Raw genomic sequence first — 15,232 nt, 5'->3', positions numbered from 1 at the left:
TGGGCCAGTAAAGTTGGCAGTCTTTCAGCAAATGTATCCCACAAGAGGCTAGCATACTCCCATGAAGTGATTTACACAGTTATTTCAAGGTTTCACTCCCCTTTCTACCTCCTCTGCTGATAAAAGTTCACTGCCAATTAAAACTGGTTGTTCAAAGATCCAGTAGGAAGAAAGTTCTTGTTATAAGAGGGGAATACCAGATACCTTACCTGCCTCCTGAGAAACCTGTATGCAGGTCAAGAAGCAACAGTTAGAACTGGACATGGAACAACAGACTGGTTCCAAATAGGAAAAGGAGGACATCAAAGCTGTATATTGTCACCCTGTTTATTTAACTTACATGCAGAGTACCTCATTGGAAACACTGGGCTGGAGGAAGCACAAGCTGGAATCAAGATGGCCAGGAGAAATATCAACAACCTCAGATATGCAGATGATACCATTCTAATGGCAGAAAGTGAAGAGAAACTAAAGAGCCTCTTGATGAAAGTGAAAGAGGAGAGTGAAAAACCTGGCTTAAAACTCAACATTAAAAAAACTAAGATCATGGGATCCGGTCCCATTCATGGCAAATAGATGGGGAAACAGTGGAAACAGCAACAGATATTATTTTCTTGGACTCCAGAATCACTGTGGACAGTGACTGCAGCCATGAAATTAAAAGACACTTGCTCCTTGGAAGAAAAGCTATGACCAACCTAGACAGCATATTAAAAAGCAGAGACATCATTTTGCCGACAAAGGTCCATTTAGTCAAAGCTATGATTTTTCCAGTAGTCATGTATGGATGTGAGAGCTGAACTATAAAGAAGGCTGAGCACCAAAAAATTGATGCTTTTGAACTGTGGTGCTGGAGAAGAATCCAGAGAGTCCCTTGAACTGCAAGATCAAACTACTAAATCTTAAAAGAAATCAACCCTGAATATTCTTTGGAAGGACTGATGCTGAAGCTGAAGCACCAATACTTTGGCCACCTAATGTGAAGAGCCAATTCACTGGAAAAGACCCTGATGCTGGCAGAGATTGAGGGAAAGATGAGAAGCAGGTGGCAGAGGGTGAAATGGTTGGGTGGCATCACTGACTCAATGGACATGAGTTTGAGTGAACTCCAGGAGATAGTGAAGGACAGGGAATCCTGGTGTGCTATAGTTCACAGTGTTAAAAAGAGAGGGATGTGACTTAGCTACTGAACAAGATTATGGCAACAGAAGATACTCTATACCACCTGGAACATGGGTATTAGGCCTTAAAGAAACAGGCATACTTCTCAAAGTGTACATGTTACATCAACTCAAAGGATTTGGGCAGACATTTACTGGGGAGATTCAGCTCTTACTTCCAACTCTAAAACTTACACTGGTTTATGTTATTTGATAAATTACTCTGCTTTGGTATATGCTCTATACCTAATTCCAAAGTGGAATGCAAATTAGTACAACCACTATGGAGAAGAGTATGGAGAGGTCTTAAAAAACTAAAAATAGAAATATCAATTGATCCAGCAATCCCACTCCTGGGCATATAACCTAAGAAAACCATAATTCAAAAAGATACATGCACCCCAACATTCACTGGCATTTACAATAGCCAAGACATGGAAGCAACCTAAATGGCCCCTGACAAATGAATGGATAAATAAGATGTGGTGCATATATGCAGTGGAATGTTAGCCACAAAAAGAATGAAATAATGCCATTTGCAGCAACATGGATGAAGCTAGAGATTAGCATACTAAGTGGAGTAAACCAGACAGAGAAAGACACATATCATACGATATCATTTATATGTGGAATATGAAAAAAATTATACAAATGAACTTATTTACAAAACAGAAAGAGGTTTACAAATATGCAAAGCAACCTTATGGTTACCAAAGGAGAAAGGGTAGCGGGGGCTATAAATTAGAAGGTTGGGATTAACATATATACATTACTACACATAAAATCAATAACTAACAAGGACCTGCTGTATAGCACAGGGAACTCTACTCAATAGTTTGTAACAACCTATAAGGAAAAAGAATCTGAAAAGGAATACGTGTGTGTGTGTGTGTGTGTGTGTGTGTGTATCTGAATCACTGTGCCACCTGAAAATAACATGATTTTGTAAATCAATTATACTTTAATAAAAAATACAATAAAGTGACAGTTGTGGAAGGAATACTAGATTTTGAATTATAACTAAGATCCTACTCCAGATCCACCACTACTGAGTGTGTCCTCATATAAAGCATTTTTACCCTCTCTGATTTTTTAAACAAAGAAAACAACAACTAAACATTACCATCACAAGGTTATTTGGAAAACACTGAGGTAATATTTATGAAAATTCTCTGTAAATATAAAAATTCTACACAAAGAGAAAGGATTATTATCACTATTTTAACCTTGACAGGGATTTCCAAGCCTGCTTTTTTTCATGAACTCCTGCAAAAGAGAGCCATAGAGTCAACCTTAAAAACAAAACCCAGACATTTATGCTGTCATAGAAACATGTGTAAAGTGTTAACATCCTTTGGCAGCATTTTCTTCAGGCTGTAACTCCTAAGGGCAACGCTGATGCCTGTTTCTCTTGCCATAGAAGCTCTTCCTCATTTCTATATCCACCCAAATCAAACTTTTTTGAGCTACTGAATGATTTTTTTTTTTCCTGTACCAATCCTTTGGGTGTTTACAATAAATGCCAAAACCTTTATGGACAACCCGTTTTAGGCAAAGCATATTGTTAAATGTTGTGTGGGATGCTGAACTGAACAGGGTTTCCTCATTATAATCTAGGAGAGTGGCTGGATGATCATGGTAGATATATGCGATGATTATGGTAGGAAGGAGCACTGGTGCAGATCAAAGAGGGAGTGACACAGCTAAGGAAGGAATTGTGCAGGAGGTGATACTTGGATTTGGCCTTGAGAGAGCAATTTAGATAAGCGAGATGAAAGGTCATGTATGTGTGAAGTACAATAGTCCACCTTTATGCTTTATGTGTAGAAGATACATTCCAAGACCCACAGTGGATGCCTGAAACTGCAGAAAATACTACGTACATGTTATTACATCTTTCTTCCAGTAAATACATATCCATGATAAAGTTTAATTTATAAATTAGGTAGCTGCTGCCGCTGTTTCTAAGTCACTTCATCGTGTCCAACTCTGTGCGACCCCATGGATGGCAGCCCACCAGGCTCCCCCGTCCCTAGGATTCTCCAAGCAAGAACACTGGAGTGGGTTGCCATTTCCTTCTCCAATGCATGAAAGTGAAAAGTGAAAGTGAAGTCGCTCAGTCGTGTCTGACTCTTAGCGACCCCATGGACTGCAGCCCACTAGGCTCCTCTGTCCATGGGATTCTCCAGGCAAGAGTACTGGAGTGGGGTGCCATTGCCTTCTCTGAAATTAGGTAGGGTAAGTGATTGATAACAAGATAATAAAATATAACAAGTATAGCAATATATTGTAATAAAAGTTATGTGAATATGGCTTCTCGTAATTTAAAACATAAAAAATATTTACTTTTGGAGTTTTTCATTTAATATTTTCTGATTGAGGTTGACTTTAGGTACCCAAAACTGAGGAAAGCAAAATTGTGGATATGAGGGATGACTATAAAATTTAGAGGCAGACCTGGGAGTGTGGGGTAGGAGATCGATGAGGTAGGAACCAACAATGAGTGGAGAAACACAATGGTTTGGAAAGACAGTCAGTTCCAGAACATTGGAAAACCTTGAGTCTGAACTTCATTTGGCAAGCAAAGAAGAGTTTGAAGGGAGGTGTTTTGAATTTAAAAACGACACTAGCAGTATCATCTAGCAGGAGTCAATAAGTAGGGGGCCCCTTACTAGCAAAAGAGAATCCAGTGGAAGGTTGGGAATGAGAAAGAGAGGGTACAACTCTGACTCCAGTGGGTGTGGGAGGAAGGGGTAAAGTGGAAGGAGGCAGAGAGTGGAAACAGCTTTCAGGAAGAATAACATGAAGACGAAAAGCTGGAAAGGGGTATCTCTTTAAGAGAGCATATGTTTTAAGTGGAGCTCACTTGGAGATGTACAACATAAATGGGAAAGATGCTGTAGACGGCAGCAAAGAGTGAAAAAGAGCAATGATTTTTTTGGGCTGTGTTTCAAAAGTCAGGAGAAGAGACACATCCTCAGGGGTTGGGGTAAAGGTGAGGAGGAAGTGAAAAATGTTGAAAAAGTATAAAATGTAAGGTGCATTCATACATTACTGGTGGCATTATAATCACAAAACATTTATGGAAAGCAAAGAATTTTTGTGTAGGTAATAATACAAAAGAAAGAAAAAAGTTTCATGTACAAAGATGTTCACTATAGTGTTATTTAAAATGGTAAAAATGGAAAAATCTAGATTCTCAACCAAAGGAAAAAAAAACAATTTGATTGGATGCCCACTGAATTAAAAGCTTAGCAAACTATTTTGAACAGAATGTTACTCAAATATCTGACATGGAAATTCATACAGAAAAAATACTTGCTGAAAATAAAGATAATTCTGCTCCAAACTGCAAGAGCACCATTATGTCTCCATACCAACAGAAATCCCAACAATAATCATGGGTGTCTTCACATTCAGTACTCAGGGCTATCCTGTGATTAGCTTCCTCTATTTCCTGCATTTTATGAATCAGGAAATGGAGACTCGGGGTCATTAAGAAATATACCCTTAATAGATTAAATCCCCATTCACGAATACAATAATTTGGAGAGCTGGTATTCCTAGGCGGCTGTGTTTTACCCTAGAGTCTGTGCTCTTAATTACCTCACCACTGTTTCAATCCTAAATAACTGGTTCTTTCAGTCAGTTATGAAAAGAGCACTAATGAAATCAGCTTGGAAACGACAAAGACAAAAAAATACATATGTGTGTATACATACATAGGTAGGTATGTATGTATGTATATACATACATTTCTCTATTTTAACTGGATTTTACCTAGACAAATCATAAACATATTTCCTATTTTTACCATCAATTTTATTATTCCATGAAAGATGCTAATGGTTAGTTCAATATTTCCATGAAGCTAAATGTTCAATGACTATAATACCTGAAGATTAGTTTTATTCTCTCTGGGGCCACAATTTGCAAGAGAATAAAATAACTTATGTTCATTATTTATGAATGAAAACATAAGGATACTGAATGAGCAACTTAACAACAATACGGACTTTGATTTTAATGGCACACATTTATCCATTAGGAGACGATCCATGAAAATGTAAATGAGACACCTGACTTGTGCTTAACCCTCATTCTCAGAAACATTTTTCTCTACAGTGATGGGAAAGAAACAGAATTAACTATTAAAAACAACCAAGTAATTATGTTAGAAAGCTGTGAAACAAATGTGCACATCATGTCCCTTGAGAATTTGCATTAGAACATCTTTGCATCAGAAGACACTTGATCCAGACATTTTAATTTATATCTTTTAAACATACATATTCTGGTAAGAAGAAATTACCTTCAGCTTTTCTTCAAGCTCTGTGAGAGAGCTACATAATTCAGTGACAGATTCAAGAACTTCTTTGTGTTTGGCCACTATTTTCTCAGCATATTTCTGCCCTTCTTCAAAACCTGGGGAGAAGAAGGGTTAAAACCATTTTTAAAGGTCAAATCCTTAGCAGAAAAAAAAATCCCAGGCTAAATCCCATAAATTAATCCCATTAATTTATCCCAGTGTCTGACACTGGGCCTATAGATAGTAAGCACTTACTAAATACTTGTTGAATAGACAAAAGTATCATTGGAAAACCCAAGTATTCTAGAAAAATGGTTACATTTGCTGTACCATGTCCCAATTAATATTCATAAAGCTCCACTCTAACCTCTTTTCTCCTTTTCAAAACATTCAGCTGTTCTTCACTACTTAGAAAGCATACAGTCAAGGCCCTCTGTGATATGGTTTCGACCTGCCTCTCTCAAAAATATATCTCCCTAATTCCTTCACATACTTAATATCTGACCAAACTGAACTAGCAACTTTTCTCTCAAAATCCCCACAGCCACTGACTATTCTTTCCTGTATGGGGAAAGAGTACGCATACCCCTGTCTCTGTGGGGATAAATCCTACTCACTCTTCAAGGTCTACCTCCAATGTCAAGATCTTTGTGGAAATATTCTTCATCTTTCCCAACTGGATTTTCCTCTCCCTACTGGAGTAATAATACAAGTATCTATTGTGTAGTGAGTGCATCTTATTTGCCTGTGGCTAGGCACTTTATACGGAGAAGGCAATGGCACCCCACTCCAGTACTCTTGCTTGGAAAATCCCATGGATGGAGGAGCCTGTTAGGCTGCAATCCATGGGGTCGCTAAGAGTCGGACACGACTGAGCGACTTCACTTTCACTTTTCACTTTCATGCATTGGAGAAGGAAATGGCAACCCACTCCAGTGTTCTTGCCTGGAGAATCCCAGGGACGGGGGAGCCTGGTGGGCTGCCGTCTATGGGGTCGCACAGAGTCGGACACGACTGAAGTGACTTAGCATAGCATAGCATAGGCACTTTATATGCATTAGCTAACAAAACCTTCCTCTAGAAGGTTCTACTGCATTGTCCAAATGAGGAATCCCAGGCTCAAAAGAGCTCTTCAGGTAACCCAGACAATAATTGAAAGAGCAGAGATTTAACTGGACTACTGGACTCCACAGCTCAGACTAAAATGGTATTGTACATTGTTATAGACTGAATTGTGTCCCACCTGCTGTTGCTGCTGCTGCTGCTAAGTCACTTCAGTTGTGTCCGACTCTGCGTGAACCCATAGACAGCAGTCCACCAGGCTCCCCTGTCCCTGGGATTCTCCAGGCAAGAACACTGGAGTGGGTTGTCATTTGCTTCTCCAATGCATGAAAGTGAAAAGTGAAAGTGAAGTCGCTCAGTCGTGTCCAACTCTCAGTGACCCCACGGACTGCAGCCCACCAGGCTCCTCCATCCATGGGATTCTCCAGGCAAGAGTACCGGAGTGGGGTGTCCCACCTAAAATTCATATATTGAAAACTCAACCTCCAATATCTCAGAATGTAACATTATTTGGAGATGAGGTCTTTAAAGGGAGATAAAGTTAAAAATTGGCATCACGAGGGTGGGGTGCCAATTCATTATGATTGGTGTTCTTAAGAGAAGATCAGAGAACCTGGGGTGCTTGTGCACAGATGCCTATGTGAAGAGGGAGCAAGAAAAGAGAAGCCTTGGTAAAAACCAACTCATTGAGTCCCTTGATCTTAGATTTCCAGCCTCTGGAACTTTGAAGAAATTAGTTTTTGTGATTTAAGCTACCCAGTATACGGTATTTTGTTATGGCAGTTCTAGCAAACACACATTTTAGACCTTTGTCACACTGCATTTACCATATTGTGACTTCTAGGCACAGACTGTGGATTCCTGAATGACGGAAATGGGTTGTATAGGTCTTTATATCAATCACAGCTCCATAGTATCGCCTAATGGCAGAAAGTGAAGAGGAACTAAAGAACCTCTTGATAAAGGTGAAAGAGGAGAGTGAAAAAGCTGGCTTAAAACTCAACATTCAAAAAACTAAGATCATGGCATCCAGTCTCATCACTTCATGGTAAATTGATGGGGAAAAATGGAAACAGTGGCAAACTTTATTTTCTTGGGCTCCAAAATCACTGCAGACAGTGACTGCAGCCTTGAAATTAAAAGACGCTTGCTCCTTGGAAGAAAAGCTGTGACAAACCTAGACAGAATATCAAAAAGCGGAGACATCACTTTGCTGACAAGGTCTGTATAGTGAAAGCTATGGTTTTTCAGTAGTCATGTACGGATGTGAGAGTTGGACCATAAAGAAGGCTGAGCATCAAAGAACTGAAGCTTTTGAACTGTGGTGTTGGAGAAGACTCTTGAGAGTCCATTTGGACAGAAAGGAGATAAAATCAGTCAGTCCTAAAGGAAATCAACCCTGAATATTCATTGGCAGGACTGTTGCTAAAGCTGAAGCTGAAGCTCCAATACTTTGGCCACCTGATGTGAAGAGCCAATTCACTGGTAGTTTTCTTTAATTTTTCAATTCATATTTTATTATTTTTATGTATTTACCATTTCCTTTGGAAAATCATTACTAATTCATTCTCATTAATTTAGTATTAGCTAATGCAATAGATGCAATAGCCACATTTTTATGGCTATCCATGGAGAGTGAGTGCTTCATGTAACAAGAGAGACTATCCCTCTGGCAGCAGCTGTGGGCAGCCAAATGAAGCATCGTTGCTCCATCTTTTGGGGCTAGGTTTGCCCGGTCACTAGGAATTACTCTTGTTAATTACCTTGTAGTTAGCAGTGTCAAGGAATTCATGAAATTATTCTTCTTGCACCCTCAAGGACTGTCACCCTTGAACAGGCATTTTAAATGGGGACCTTCTTCACATGGAAAGGCTTTTCAGACCAACAGTCATGGAGAAGAGGAAAGCACAATCTGTGAGATGATGATTTGAATTCTCCCATTTATTCCACAGGGCTTCCCAGGTGGCTCAATGGTAAAGAATCTGCCTGCAGTGCAGGAGACACCAGAGACATGGGTTTGATCCCTGCACTGGGAAGATCCCCTGGAGGAGGAAATGGCAATCCACTCCAGTATTTTTGCCTGGAGAATCCCATGGGCAGAGGAGCCTGGTGGGCTACAGTTCATAGGGTTGCAAAGAGTCAGACTGAGCACACACATACTATTTATTCCACAAATGAGAGGAAGACAAGGGAAGACCTTCCAGCCCTTTCTTATATCCACAAACCTTAATCCTCATAGAAACATGAGGACTGTAGACCTCAGTCTTAGCTTTCTACCTACTTCAAGGACTATGGGAGTTGTGTATAGTTTTGAGGACTCACTGCAATCGAAATTAGATTTCATTTTTGTCTACATAAGCTGAGTACTATTCTGGTTTTAATGGGGGAGAAAGGGAAGAGAGAAGGAGGGCTTACAAATGGTCATTAAAAATCCACATGCTTTCATCTCCTGCAGCCAGGAGTTCCTGCCTCTATTCCCTATTATTCACTTTTGCTCTTAACTTGAACCTTTTCCCAGAATAGGCTGGCGTAGTAAGGACCCTAAGGGCTTGCCATGCTCTGCTGTCTGCTAGGTTCACTAGAAATTCGTCCAGTGGTGAATCAATGGGTATCTTAACAGAGACTTCACCATATAAGCGCTGAGCGAGGTCACTGATCTCCTGGATCCTTTCTTCTTGCTGAGGCACTGAGGGTGTGATAAACTTTTTGAACTGCTGGTGGAGGATCTCCACTGCTTCCTTGGTCTTGCACTCTGTGGAATACTTTCCAACTCTTACGACTGTGGCACTTGCATCTTCATACCAAAAGTGACACTAAATTAAAATGGGAGAAATCACAGATTAAAGACACGCTATCCTCCCAAATTTCTTCATTTTGCCCACTGAGGTAATTAATGTGAACTCTTTTTAAGTCCTAAGAAATGAAACATCACAGCATGATCATATACTTTTGCACTTGGAAATTAGAGTCAGATAAGAAAGTATGGAAATCAATTTGATTTTTCTGTTTTCTTAGGTTTCCCTGAAATATAATTCCTAAGAGAAAAGTTGCAGACTTACAAGAACAGGCATTCTAAAAAAAACCATATGGCACTAAAAAGAATCCAAATATCAGCTAAAGTAAGAAAAAGCTCAAACACACAAAATTCAGCCTATTTAATTGAAATCATTAACAATATATGGATAAAGTATTGCCCAAATAACACCCCAACAAATAAATTCTTTTAGGAATAAGATTTAGTCTGTAGATGGAGGAAATATCATTTGAAGAATAGCATTTGACCTTTTCTTGATAGAAAATAGTCATATTTTCAAAGCATAGTGGAGAATTGAGATAGTTTCTCACTAAAAATAAATAACTATGATGAAAGAAATGTGTCTGACCAAGGCCAGAAGCACTTATGCTGAGTGAGAAATAGAAACACATGACTGGTAGGAGTTGGCTTTAAATAAGTGCCATAGGAGTACAGCAAACCTATACATCAGATATGGAAGAATGATTATTTCAATCCCCCTAACGTGGCATTAAATCTAAAAGCTCTATTGCACTAGTGGGAAAGAGAGATGTTTTGTAACTCAGAATTATGGGCTACAAAAAATGCTCAAGAACTTCAAGTGTAGAGTTTCTTCACTATGAAGTGTGCAAATAATGACTTTAACTTGCCAAATTTCATATAATTTATGTATACTTTGCCATTTATCCTCTTGATAAAAATGAAATCATACCAATAAGAATTTTTATACATGAAAAATCCAATTAGCAACGTTCTCTCTAAACATTCTCAAATTCTGTGAAATAAGTCATTATTGATTATTTTAGCAGATATCCAACAGTTAATATAATTAACTCCATGATGATTAAACATCTTGAGTTGACGAGGTTGTGGAGAAATGAGAATTTCTCGTATGTTGCTGGTAAGAAGAGTTAAATTAGTAAAATCTTTCCAAAGAGCAAGTGGACAATACAATCAAAACCATGTAACATGTATCCCTTTGGTACAGCAATTCTGCATGAGGAAATTATCCTAAGGATATAATCATGAAAAGGAGCATGATGCACAAATTTAATGACAGTAATAGCTAATGCAGTGTTGTTCTAAGCAACAGAGAAATTTTTTTAAAAATTACAATACAGATAACATGACAACAAGAAGAGAATACCTCTTCTATCAACTCCTGGAGATGCTCGGTCAGGTCCAAATTCTTCCTGTAATCTGTTACAACTTTGTCAAATTCATCCACATGCTTCTGCAAATCCCTCATGGCTTCCAAAAGGATATTCACTTTATTATTTGGATAATTTAAGAAAGAAGTTTTATTCTCAACTTTTTCCATTTTCCTTTTCAAAGCCTGGGCAAAAAAAAAAAAAAAAAAAAATTTAATGACAGTCAGTTTTTATTTACTCAGCTAGTTAGTAATTAAATATTGAGGGAGAAACTTTGAAAAACTTTTACAGCTTCCTTCATTTAATATGTTAAAATCATAATTATTAAAACCCATTTTGGAAAGAATAGGTTTCCTTTCAGATAGTTTATTGACTCAGCATTCAGCAAATATAGAGAAAATTTACTCTATACCAGGATCTATTCCATAGTTTGAGAATGCTATGATTTTTTTAAAAAGAAAAAGACCATAAAATCAAATATTTTATTGTACTCAGATCACTGTCTTCTGAGAAAGCAATCAAATTAGCCAGCATAAGCAATAATCAGGAAAGGTATTAGGGCCTGCAGCAACAGTGGAAGAAGCTTCTGATATAGGTGGGTGCAAGGAAAGAAAAAGGGAGGTATAGGAGGTGTGTGTGTGTGTGTGTGTGTGTGTGTGTGTGTAGCAGGGAGAATGGGAGCAATGAGGCTGGATAGGTTTGGCAGAGATCATTCTAGAGCTGCTTCAAGAGATAAATCAATAAATTATGTATTTTATGTGAAGCACCCAATTGTTATAAAAACTAAAACTATCTTTTCAGTTCTAATGGTATAAAAAAAGCCTAAGGGTTAGGCATTTAGAATTGAAATGCAAAATAATTTTGCAATAATTGTAGCACACACACACACACACACACACACACACACACAAGTATCTTCTCATTACCTGTAGTTTTTCAGCATATATATCCACTTGTTGAATTTGATATTTGAGAGCTTTTAGATTTCGAGCTTTTTCATTTTTCTTAGTGTAATTAAACTTCAAATTGTTGAATTTCTTTTTTATTTCTTTGAATGATTCTTTGAGCTACAGTTCAATAAAAAGAAACCGGTGATTTCCTTAAAATGAGAACATTGATATTCATTTGCAGTGAATCAAGATGTCTGTACTTCAAAATCTTTACAACCTTTGAAATGTATTCAGAGTGATTTTAAATAGAAAGCAAGTCTGCTAAGTGAATATATAATGTGAATTTAAACATATTCCCCAAGTGTAGGTAATTATAAATTGTTCTCAGTATTTTTTGACTTATAATTTATAATTAGGATTACAGTTATAGAACATCCTTTGGCCTTCAAACAAGAATGATTTTAATATGTGATAGATTTTTAACAACTCTAATTTTCTTATTTGTATTTATTTGACATTATTTTACAACTCATTCTAGTCTCTCTGTGCTAATATTTGTCTCAGATCCTTCCATATCCAGTGCTCTTACAGTTATCATGAAAAAACTTATTAAGTCTCCCAGGAGCTGTTCATGTTGCAGAGGTCAGTGGTGTGTTAATATTTAGCCCAATGAGGACATTAATGAGGTAGAAAAGGAGACCCAGTATGAGAGTCAGTAGGAAAAGGGCTGTATTTGTTCAAATCCAATTAAAAACTATTTTTCACGGACACTTTCCAGAAGAGATTTACTTCTTAGATATAAATCATTAACTTCAGAGAGCCTTCAGAAATGGAATGTAAAGTGACAGTTGTTGCCTAGGGTGGCGACGCTAACTTGTGCATGAACAGAGTACGGGGCTGTACACTGAAAACAGGGCATAGATGATGACTCTCTTAAAAACAAACAGTTCAGCTCTATTGGTGAAGCAAAATTCTAAGCAGTCTAGTTCAATTAACTACACTGCTTTCTGGGCCCTTCTCCAGATTCAAGAAGGATAAACACATTGACAGGAAACTCACTCCATAATGTCAGCAAAGAGAAGTACAGAGAAAATATAAAGCATCTCAGATTATATGGGAGCATTTAACAGCCAAGAATGAACAATGTCATGGTTGATAAATTTGAGCTATGGCAAGAAGTCAGGAAAACATTAAAATTCTTTTCAGTGACAGCAAGTAAATTATTTGGGAGGGAATAAAGGTTGTGCACATGCTGGATTTTAGGTTTAAAATGCAGAAAAACTATCTGCCCGAGAAAATGCTCATCCTCTCAATTCTTATTTCAAATTCTGCATATTATAAAGACAAAATTTTGATACTTAACACTTTCTGAAAACTGCTGCTGCTGCTAAGTCGCTTCAGTTGTGTCTGACTGTGCGACCCCATAGACGGCAGCCCACCAGGCTCCTCCGTCCATGGGATTTTCCAGGCAAGAACACTGGAGTGGGTTGCTATTGCCTTCTCCACTTTCTGAAAAGAACAATCAATAAAGCCCTAATTGCTACATGGAAATTATTATACTGATTCAATTTTTGCATTTGCTATACCTATACTTCATCAGTGTTATTTATATGATAAATAAAAGTGTTGAGCATTAGCTTTAAGTTACAAGCACAGAGACCACATAAAATATTCCAAGTGATAAATCAATAATATTACAAAGGTGTGGAAAGAATTATAACTTCAAAATTTGAAAACTATTCCTCCATTAGAACTCAGAAAAATATTTAAAAGATAATATTCAGCTGATATGTTTACAAAATAAACAATTAATATTTAAATTTTTTGACAGTGGATGTGTTAAAATGTGTGTGTTTGATATTAGTGGGAAAGCACAAATGAGGACAATTTTATGAGGTTAAGATATGAAGAGATAGTAGAACAACAATGTGAACGCCCTAAAATCACTTATATGTACTCCTAAAAGGGTTAAGATGGTAAACTTTATGTTATGTGTCATTCACTACAGTTAAAAATATAATTTTTATTTGTAATAACAATAAATAAAGTAAAAAGAAAGGAAAAATATGTACAGTCACTAACATGTATCCATCAGAAAAAAAAAATTTTATATTCTTTTTTTCCCATGACTGTACCATAACATATATTATAGACTTCAGTCTGGACAAAGGAAGAGGGACTCTGTCATCAACCTGATAACCACTGAGTTATGCCCACTTGTTTAAATGGGAAAAAAAATCAACATCTATTTGAAAACTGTGATAAATGAAGAAAAGCTGAGGCTTAACCTTTTAATTCTAAGTGATGACATTTAAAGTTTACCTTGGATTAAGAAGTTTGAGGCTGATAAATGATAAGTGCAATTTTATTTCTGTTTGCCTTAGAATGTATGTACTTTCACTGAAGATGATTTATAAGGCCAAAGAATGTTCATGGTGAAATGGGATCAGTTTCTTTCTGACATATGATCTCCTTTGACAAACTTGCTGGCCCTTCTCTCTTTTGGTCCCACTGGAAATCCATTTAAATCCTGAACCTTTCCCAGCTCAAATTCAGGACTATTGCAGATACAAGTTGAAGGCAGCAAGCATGAATTACCTTCAGCAGCCAGATTTTCAGAAAAAAATCTAGCCATGTCTAATTTTCTTACCTGCGCATTCTAATATGAAAAGTTAACTTCCCATCTAATACCCATATAACTTGTTTATATATATTTTTTTTAAAAAAACTGAATGCCATGGTTGCTCGGCTATGGTATCATTGTTCATGCATGCAGCTGTTTTAAACTTTAGTTAGCTGATCAACAATGGGGAATGGTGGAGATGGCCAAGACAACTGCTCAACCAGAGCACAGAAAGAAGGAAAACCACCCAAACCTTGGGGCAAGGATAAGTTTACCCTATTCAAAATCTTTAAATGTTGTTATAATTTGTATTGATAAAATTTATGAAAGTCTTAAGAAAATCAGGAGAAAGATACTTTTTCAAATGCACATTGTGATTTTCCTATCTTTCCACGTGTCCAGCTCCTCCATAGTTGCTGTAGAATATAGCTGTAATTAGGAAAAAAATCATTAAGACTTAAAACTGCAGTTCTTTTGAAACTAACATAATGAGCATCTTCACCAAATTTCCCAGGGAGCAGAAAACTTCTCTCAGGGTTAGACATAAACAAAACTTCTTAGGGAAGAAGCAAAAGGGAACAAAATGGGGAACAAAGAGGCTGGCTTGCTATTTTAGTCTTGACGAAGCTGGCTGAGGCTACTTTGGCACAAGGATGCATTATTTGTGAGTCTGTTGTTGGCAAGGCCACTTTATGTGCCGGACATGGGACATTTTAAAACTAAGACAATGTCTTTAAAACAAAAGCCTTTCATTAGAACGATGGCACATGACTAGCCAGAAGCAAAAATACAAAACAAGTAGTTCATTTCTCTTAATGTCCATTTCATGAGCTTTATTTTTTGCCCACCATTTTTGCCTACTCCAGAAAAAAAAAAAAGTTTTCTGATGCTCATTTTCAGTAACAGAAAGAAGGCTCTAATGTTATAACACCCCAGGGATGCTTCATTTGAAATGAAGTGGCCCCAAACTCCTAATTTAACCCGAGTGACTAGCTACAACTATTAATGGTAACTTTAACTTTAG

General features: G+C 37.3%; 1 protein-coding gene across 4 annotated transcripts in view; it reads right to left on the bottom strand.

Moving 5' to 3' along the window:
• The window catches only part of CCDC141 (coiled-coil domain containing 141), a 225,856-nt gene that overhangs the window by 13,651 nt on the left and 196,973 nt on the right, over positions 1-15,232 (bottom strand). For all 4 annotated transcript variants that reach the window (XM_070802931.1, XM_019970003.2, XM_019970011.2 and 1 more), the window contains 4 exons: positions 11,622-11,762; positions 10,692-10,880; positions 9,161-9,344; positions 5,473-5,585 (listed from right to left, as the gene is read on the bottom strand). In XM_070802931.1, coding sequence (XP_070659032.1) covers positions 5,473-5,585; positions 9,161-9,344; positions 10,692-10,880; positions 11,622-11,762 — 627 coding nt within the window. The remainder of the gene's footprint in view (positions 1-5,472; positions 5,586-9,160; positions 9,345-10,691; positions 10,881-11,621; positions 11,763-15,232) is intronic.

Source organism: Bos indicus, chromosome 2 (genome assembly GCF_029378745.1).
Source record: "Bos indicus isolate NIAB-ARS_2022 breed Sahiwal x Tharparkar chromosome 2, NIAB-ARS_B.indTharparkar_mat_pri_1.0, whole genome shotgun sequence".
Classification (NCBI taxonomy): Eukaryota; Metazoa; Chordata; class Mammalia; order Artiodactyla; family Bovidae; genus Bos; species Bos indicus.
Note: the sequence above shows the minus strand (reverse complement) of the source record. Positions and strands in the feature narration are given on the sequence as shown.